The sequence below is a fragment of the Chiloscyllium plagiosum genome, chromosome 23, assembly GCF_004010195.1.
Source record: "Chiloscyllium plagiosum isolate BGI_BamShark_2017 chromosome 23, ASM401019v2, whole genome shotgun sequence".
Classification (NCBI taxonomy): Eukaryota; Metazoa; Chordata; class Chondrichthyes; order Orectolobiformes; family Hemiscylliidae; genus Chiloscyllium; species Chiloscyllium plagiosum.
This window is the reverse complement of record NC_057732.1, coordinates 35,524,591-35,533,344: the sequence shown is the minus strand read 5'-3', so window position 1 is coordinate 35,533,344 and position 8,754 is coordinate 35,524,591. Positions and strand designations below refer to the sequence as shown.

General features: G+C 42.0%; 1 protein-coding gene across 1 annotated transcript in view; it reads right to left on the bottom strand.

The window, feature by feature from the left end:
• The window catches only part of hcls1 (hematopoietic cell-specific Lyn substrate 1), a 58,354-nt gene that overhangs the window by 43,477 nt on the left and 6,123 nt on the right, over positions 1 to 8,754 (bottom strand). Inside the window, exon 2 of the mRNA XM_043713927.1 lies at positions 6,668 to 6,753. Within this exon, the coding sequence (XP_043569862.1) occupies positions 6,668 to 6,751 (84 nt within the window). The 5' untranslated portion in view covers positions 6,752 to 6,753. The remainder of the gene's footprint in view (positions 1 to 6,667; positions 6,754 to 8,754) is intronic.

The window sequence follows — 8,754 nt, the reverse complement described above, 5'->3', positions numbered from 1 at the left end:
GAGAGCACTGTACTGTTGGAGAGGCAGTACTGAGAGAGTTCCACACTGTCAGGGACAGTACTGAGAGAGTTCCACACTGTCAGGGACAGTACTGAGAGAGTTCCACACTGTCAGGGGCAGTACTGAGAGAGTTCCACACTGTCAGGGGCAGTACTGATAGAGTTCCACACTGTCAGGGGCAGGACTGAGGAAGCACTGTACTGTTGGAGAGTAAATATTGTTGTAGTTTTGTGTTTATTGGCACAATTGTACCAATTTCACACGTGGATTGGTAAATGCACTGAAATCTTTCTATTTGAAGACCATGTTCAGGAAGCAGATTTTTTCCCAAGTTCAGCAAATGTTGTTCCAGGAAAAGTAGTTTTAATCCGTCATATCATTTGCGACAACATTAGCTGTTGTTCACATGCTGTGTACCCTGGTTACTTGCACATTAGTATGTTTCATCTTAAAGTGATTTCACAACAAATATTGAGAGATGGTAAACAGAGAGGAAAAAGGAGGAGGGAGGGGTTTAGTAATGAGAGAGCACTGTCCGAGCGTGGTGTAAAAGGATTACAACAGAGTTGGAAAGGAAGTATTGAGGTGTCAGTGCAAGGTCAGAAGAGTCAATCTCCATATATTACACCAGTGTCGTGTCTCTCTTCCTTCAACTGAAGATGTTTCAGAGTTCTCATAGCGTACTGGAAATGTTTCATCCTCCTTCACCATTGGCCTCTAATCTTATTGTTGTTGGGTTGATGTCCCATCACTCTGTCCTTTCGGGTTTTGTGTTATATAGCTGTAGGTACAGTATGTGATAAATAGTTTTTGCACCATTTGGTTAGGCATGTTCAGCCAAGGTTTCTACTCAGTGATCCTGCAAGAAACTGAGTGTCTGCTTCCTGATCAAGCTCAGCAATGATGTCTTACATGATGTCTAATCTAGCAACACACAGGAGTAGTCTATTCAGTCCATTGTGTCCATGTCACCATTCAACATGACCATAGATGCTCCTCCATCTCAGTGCCATACTCCATCTTTCTCCCCATATACCTTGACACCCTTACTCTCTAGAAATATATTTATTTCTTAATTATATACAGTGACTGGCCCTCCACAGCATTCTACAGCAGACAAGACCACAGTTTACAATCTTCCAAGTGAAGAGATTTCTTCTCGTCTCAGTCTGAATTGGCCCAGCAGATATCCTGAGATAGTGATTCCCCCCTGTTCTGGACCTCTATATCAGGGGATCCCTGTATCCAGACTATCCAGCTCTATTGGACCTTTACATGTTTCAATCAGATCATCTTTCATTCCTGTAAACTCCAGTGAATACAGGGCCAGTCGGCCCAACTCCCAATAAACCTGCCATCCCAGGAATTATGCTGGTGAACCTTTGCACTACTCCTTCTATGCCAAATGTATCTTTTCAAAAATAAAGGGGCCAAACCTGCACTCAACATCCTGATGTAGTCTCACCAAGGCCCTGTACAGCTTCAGTGTGATTTCCTTGCTATTATACTCAAATCCTCTCACAAGGAAGGGGGACAAACTACAAGCCTTCCTAACAGCTTGCTGCACCTGTTTGCCTACTTTCAATGGCCAATGTACAAGACAAAATTTGTACATTAACATTTCCCAATCTATCATCATTTAACTTCCATCTCCCCAGACTGTTTCTCCTTTAAAAATAAACAACTTCAAATGAGGCACATCACATTTCACCAGCTAATATTTACCCACTCATTCATTTTGTCTGAATTGGCCTGAGGCCACTTTACATCTTCTTGACCACTCACAATCCTAAAGTATTTCTGTGTTGTCAGAACTCTTGGGAAATATTGCTTTTTATGCTTCTGTCGCCTAAATTGTTCATTTATTGTCAATAGCTGGGGTACAGGTGCTGACCCCTGTGGGGCCTCACTAGTCACCCTGTTCACTCTGGAAATAATCCATTCATTCCTAATTCTTTTCCTGCCTGGTAACCAATTCTCAATCCATGATACAATTCACAATCCATCACCTGATTCACAATCCATGATCCAATTCATAATCCACAATCCAATTCACAAGCTATCATTCAATTCACAATCCAAGATCCAATTCCCAATTCATGATCAAATTCACAATCCACGATCCAGTTCATAATCCACAATTCAATTCACAATCCATCACCTTGCAATTCTATCCTATCGGAAAGATGTTGTGAAACTTGAAAGGGTTCAGAAAAGATTTACAACGATGTTGCTAGGGATGGAGGGTTTGAGCTATAGGGAGAGGCTGATTGGCTGGGGCAGTTTTCCCTGGAGCGTCGGAGGCTGAGGGGTGACCTTATAGAGGTTTATAAAATCATGAGGGGCGTGCATAGGATAAATAGACAAAGTCTTTTCCCTGGGGTGGGAGAGTCCGGAATTAGAGGGCATTTGTCTGGGATGAGAAGAGAAAAATTTAAAAGGGACCTAAGGGGCAGCTTTTTCACGCAGAGGGGGTGTATTTATTAAATGAGCTGCAGAGGAAGTGGTGGAGGCTGATACAAGTACAGCATTTAAAAGGTATCTGGATGGGTATATGAATAGGAAGGGTTTAGAGGGATATGGGCCAAGTGCTGGCAAATGGGTTGGGATATCTGGTCAGCATGGACAAGTTGGACAGCTATATAACACAAAACCCGAAAGGACAGAGTGATGGGACATCAACCCAACAACAATAAGATTAGAGGCCAATGGTGAAAGTGCTGGCAAATGGGTTGGGATATCTGGTCAGCATGGACAAGTTGGACTGAAGGGTCTGTTTCTGTGCTGCACATATCTAAAACCCTATCTAACTCTCAATCCATGTTCCAGTTTTCGAGCTACACAATTCCAGGCTCAGACAAGAAAGACCTGTTGAATATAACACGGGGTTTAGCTGGCACCATTTGAACAGCCCCAGCAAAGCCTCAGGAAGAAGGAAACAAAGTAGACAGTAGGTTTCAGGATTGAGATGTTACAATTCCATTGACATTATTCATTGTACTGTAACCACTCCAATCTGAAAAGTGTGGGACCAAGTCATTTCTGGATTTCGGAATTTCTCGATTGTGTTGAGAACAGAAATGTTCAGCAGCTTTTCATTTCCTGTCATCAGCAGAGAGGACAAACAAGAAAAAGAAATTTCAAATGATCTCAAGATTTCATTCTTCAGGGAAAAGACTGCTCATTGGTTGGTGAGTTGACTCTGATTGGCTGAGCTGTTGCCACGGCAAAAGCATCATGAACTACAGATTCCTAAGAGAATGATGTCAGAGTGCCTAACCTTTAATGTGAGATTTGTAAAACAGTATTGTCAATATTTACCTGTCACCAAACACGGAGATAAAATATTATACAGCAGTAATAAAATTACTTTATTTACCCAAATACTGCATCTTCCATTTTTCAGCTCCCAATGTGCTATACCAAAATAAGTTTGTGAGTTGCTTGGATCTATTTAAAAACGTTCTGGATGCTCCGATGTTTCCAAACCATTGACATTCTGATTGGGGATGTTGCAGTGTATCTGCAGAGTTTTACCCTCACAGGAAAGTGAAAGGGCAGTACTTCTCCCACTGCACTAACCAGTTCCCATGATAGGCAACAACTTCTGAGTCAAAGCACATGGTGCTGGAAAAGTACAGCCGGCCAGGCAGCATCTGAGGAGCAGGAGAATCAATGTTTTGAGCAGAAACTCTTCATCAGGAAGAACTTCTGCACTGCCCTATCAAATCCTCAGCACTGAACTGATTGAGTGCATTAATTCCACAGCTCAGAAAAGTTCATCCGATGCACAATTCTGTTTTCCAGAATAGATGTTCTCTTTATCCATCCCAACTGAACAAATATTAGAAGAGGTAACGATCACATTACCTGGGCTCTGTCAGAACATACCTTGATTATTGTGTTCAGTTCTTTTTCCCGGAAAAGCAAAGGGCTGTTCAGGTACATGGGAGAGGGCAGAGAGGAGGAACCAGGAAGTAATGAGAAAATACTGGAGCCGCTGGGCTTCTCAAACAGGAAGGCAAGTGTTGAAAAGGTATTCTTACTGGAATGGTCGACCTGAAATCCTAGTTTAAGAGTAACTTTGTGAAAGCAAATGGACAAAGATTGAAACTGACACCAGTTAAACTCAGAGGACTGATTCTTCTGTGTTGGATGTGTGATCCACATTTGCGATGGACTCCCAGAGAAAGAAGTGGAACCAAAAGCTGTGAATCATATAAAAACTTAGTTTTTAATTCATTTACAGGATGTGGGTATCGCTAGCTAGGCCAGCATTTATTGCGCATCCCTAATTACCCCGAAGGCAGTTGAGAGTCAACCACATTGCTGTGGGTCTAGATTCACGTGTAGGCCAGACCAGGTAAGGGTGGCGGTTTCCATCCCTAAAGGACATGAGTGAACAAGATGGGATTTTCCTGACAATTGACAGTGTTCATCATTAGACTTCTAATTCCCAAATTTTATTGAATTCAAACTCCACAGTCTACTATGGTGGGATTTGAACCCAGGTCCTCAGAACATTACCTGGGTCTCCAGATCACTAGTCTAACAGTAATACCATCACATCAGAGTTGGAGGGGAGACAGACAGAGAAAGGGGAAGGGGAAGAGGGTGAGATGAGAGGAGAAAAATAGGAGGAAAGAGCAGGGGAGAAAGGCAGAAAGTGAGAGGCAAGAGGAAAGGGTTGAGAGACGTGGGAAGTGGGTTGGGGAAGATAGGTAAGGCGGCTTGAAGGAAGAGTGGTAAGGGAAGGGCAGGAAGTGAAGAGAAGGAGAGGCAATTGAGGGGAAGTGGGGGGAAGCAGGAGATGAACGAGGGGAGGGAGACAAAGCAGAGAAGGTATAAAGGAAAATTAAAAGTTACAAGAGCAGAAACAGAGAGAAGGGGGAAAGGAGGATGGGAATAGAATGAGCTGAAATGAATGGTATCAGTATGGTCTGCTGCTCTCTCCTGGGCTTTGGTTTTGTAAAGCGGAAGATGAGGTAGTGCAGTTAAGGAGAAGGCAAACTGATCACAGCAGTAACACTGGCTAAAGGGGAAGTTCAAGTTGACCACACTTCCTGTTTTTCAGCTGATGGTCCATAGTTTAAGATCAGCATTGTTGCCTGTCAATGATGTCTGTGTTATATTCTTCATGTTAGCATCATAAATTACAAAAATATTCCAATAATAAGTTTTAAATAACAGAATTGTTAAGGCTGCATTGATCTCAGACTAAGTGGAGGTTATGATCATGTGATGGGTATGTCCCTGTGCTAATAATCTAGGAAATCTGAAGCTTAAATTCCTGAGAACTTGAATTCAGTTTTTTTGTTAAAAAAAACAAATAAAAATCACATCAGTAAGACTGACCAGTGGAGCTATCTGATTACCTTAGATATCCAACCCATCAGCTTTATCAACATCCTGCTGATGTGTTGAAGACTGTGCTCCAGAATTCAACCTGCCCCCTAGCCACATTGCTGTAAGGAAAGGCTCCAGGGTTTTCAACCACTCAACACAGTCACACACTCAATCTATACACAATGACACACATGCATATACTATCAACCTACACAACTCAAATCCTATACATGCATTCAAACACTCAACCTATACATGGACACTCAACCCACACAAATACACATACCCATGATCTCAACCCATACACACACACTCAACACACACACACACACACCCTCACAGACAGACACACACACAGTCAACTCACACACAGACTCAGAGAGACACACACACCAGTAAATAGACAGGGACATAAAGAAAATGAAAGGTGGACTATCAGAGAGACGAATAAATCATGAAATTGCTAATGACACCCACACTCCAGCTCAACATTTTCCCTCTTCTTATGCATGGGGTGAATAGACTTTCCACCTGACCATTTTGTTGTTTTCTATCTTTTCCAGTTTACTTTCCAAATGTTACCAGCTCCCCACCACTGAAGGTGTTAGTTCCTTGCGGGGAACATAGCTCTCCAGATATCCAGTGTCCTGCTTTGTGATCTTTTACAATGTATGAGCGAAAGAATTCAGTGCAGGAAGACTGTTCCATCAGACAGAGCCACATGCTCACTCCTGTCCTTATCCCAACCTACATTCACAGACAAGAACTTCCAGCAGGGGGAGAAACAAAGGAGCAAGAATTTTCCTGAGTGCAGGAAGACTAATGGCATTATGTCGATGAGCAGAACTAACCCAACAATCACCAACGATTCAACGTGGCATCCTCTTTGTCTGTAACTCAACTTCAGACTGAATAATCAACTGCCCTGCCAGGGAAGGCTGAATGTCGAGAGTTACACTGGCTGCTGAAGGGAAGCCCAGCTCAGACAGAGAACAGGAAGAAGTCATTCTATTGCAACTTTATATAAAGACTGACTTTCAAAGTTTGTCATTGAATCTTCCAGGTTTGAGTGAGACTACCTGGACTAATATAGGACCAAATCAGTCAACAGAGTCATACTCCATGACTTTATTAACTGCTTTATACCTACATCACTCCAGATATTCTCACTCAAACCTGGAGGATTTAATGATGGAACTTTGATATTCAGGTCTCCAGAGAATATAGGACAAGGCCATTCAGTGTGGCAATCCCATTTCCGGGGAATTTTCGAGACCGTTTTAAAGTTCGGAATTTATTGAAACAAAAATGGATTACTCACAACGAAGTCAGGATCTGTTTCCCAATCATCCCCATCCTTCTCTGCTTCCACTTTGACGTTATGGCCCACTGCTGATTTCCACATTTCTGAGAGCCAAAAGAAAAGGATTTAATAAACAAACTAGCAACAACATGAAACCAGCTAATTGAGATCTCCCACAGGCCCATTTATATGTGACCCTCTTAAAGACTCCATCCCACCCACTGAATCCATGAAGAGATGGTTCTGCTAAAGTATATACAAAATCCATCCAGGTGGTGGAGAACAGGAGGGCTCCACTTACAAAGATTCACTTTCGGGGGAATACTGATATTTAGTTAGTATTGCTATGATGTGTTTTCTATTGATGGGTGCTGTCAGTGAACATTCAATCCTCACAGCCAGTTCCATCATTACTGAAGGCAGAATCCAAAGCTCATGGCCTGGCTTCGACAGAAATGTTAAAATTCATCCATCAGCATATAGCCCACCTCCTTTGAATGTTACTGCCTCACTTTTAGGTTATTTATACATGACCTTACACGAGTGTAACTGAGCATGTTGCAAAACAAAATCTCAAGTCCCTTATGCTTTGGTGTGTAACATTTTCCACAAAACAGTTAGATAAAGTACAGTATAATCCATGCAAGCTGAGATAGAGCCTTTAACTAATCACAACAGCACCTGCATAAATTTTATAGTGCCAGATAAACTGTTCTCTCATATTGCCTATTGGGTAACTCACAATTGAATAGTTACAAGGTGATCCTGACCCTGAATAAATGGTCATTCCGTACAGTTACACAGTTGGTCACCCCGACTCTGAATAAACAGTAAACTGTGTACAGTTACACAATGAGTGATCCTAACCCTGGATAACCAGTGTATCTACACAGTTGCACAGTGAGTCACTTCGACCAAGTTTGCCATAATCGTTCTGAATTTACTAATATTAAGAGCATGAGGAGCTCTCAAAAGCTTCCAACAGCGAGACGGTGAGAGACCCCTTCCCTGAGTAAGTAGTGACAGTGTACAGTTACATTGTGAGTGAATTTTATCTTGAATAAACACTGTTTCTGTAGTTACATAGGAAGCGACCCATATCCTGAATAAATAGTGACTATGTAAGTTACAAAGTGAGTGAATATTATCCTGCATAAACAGTGAATCTGCACAGTTACAGAGTGAGTGACCATACCCTGAATAAACAGTGTATCTGCACAGTTACACAGTGAGTGACCATACCCTGCATAAACAGCGTATCTACACAGTTACACATTGAGTTACCATACCCTGAATAAACAGTGTATTTGCACAGTTACAAAGTGAGTGACCATACCCTGAATAAACAGTGTATCTGTACAGTTACAGAGTGAGTGACAATACCCTGAATAAACAGTGTATCTGCACAGTTACACAGTGAGTGACCATACCCTGCATAATCAGTGTATCTGCACAGTTACAAAGGGAGTGACCATACCCTGAATAAACAGTGTATCTGTACAGTTACACAGTGAGTGACCATACCCTGAATAAACAATGTATTTGCACAGTTACAAAGTGGATGAACATACCCTGAACAAACAGTGTATCTGTACAGTTACAGAGTGTGTGACCATACCCCGAATAAACACTGTATCTGTACAGTTACACAGTGAGTGGCCATACACAGAATAAACAGTGTATCTGTACAATTACACAGTGAGTGACTATACTCTGCATAATCAGTGTATCTGTACAGTTACACAGTGAGTGACCATACCCAGAATAAACAGTGAATCTGCACAGTTACACAGTGACTGGCCATACCCTGAATAAACAGTGAATCTGCACAGTTATACAGTGAGTGACCATACCCTGAATAAACAGTGTATCTGCACAGTTACACAGTGAGTGACCATACCCTGAATAAACAGTGAATCTGCACAGTTACACAGTGAGTGACCATACCTTGAATAAACAGTATATCTGCACAGTTACAGTGAGTGACCATACCCTGAATAAACAGTGTATCTGCACAGTTCCAGTGAGTGACCATACCCTGAATAAACAGTGTATCTGCACAGTTACACAGTGAGTGGCCATACCCAGAATAAACAGTGTATCTG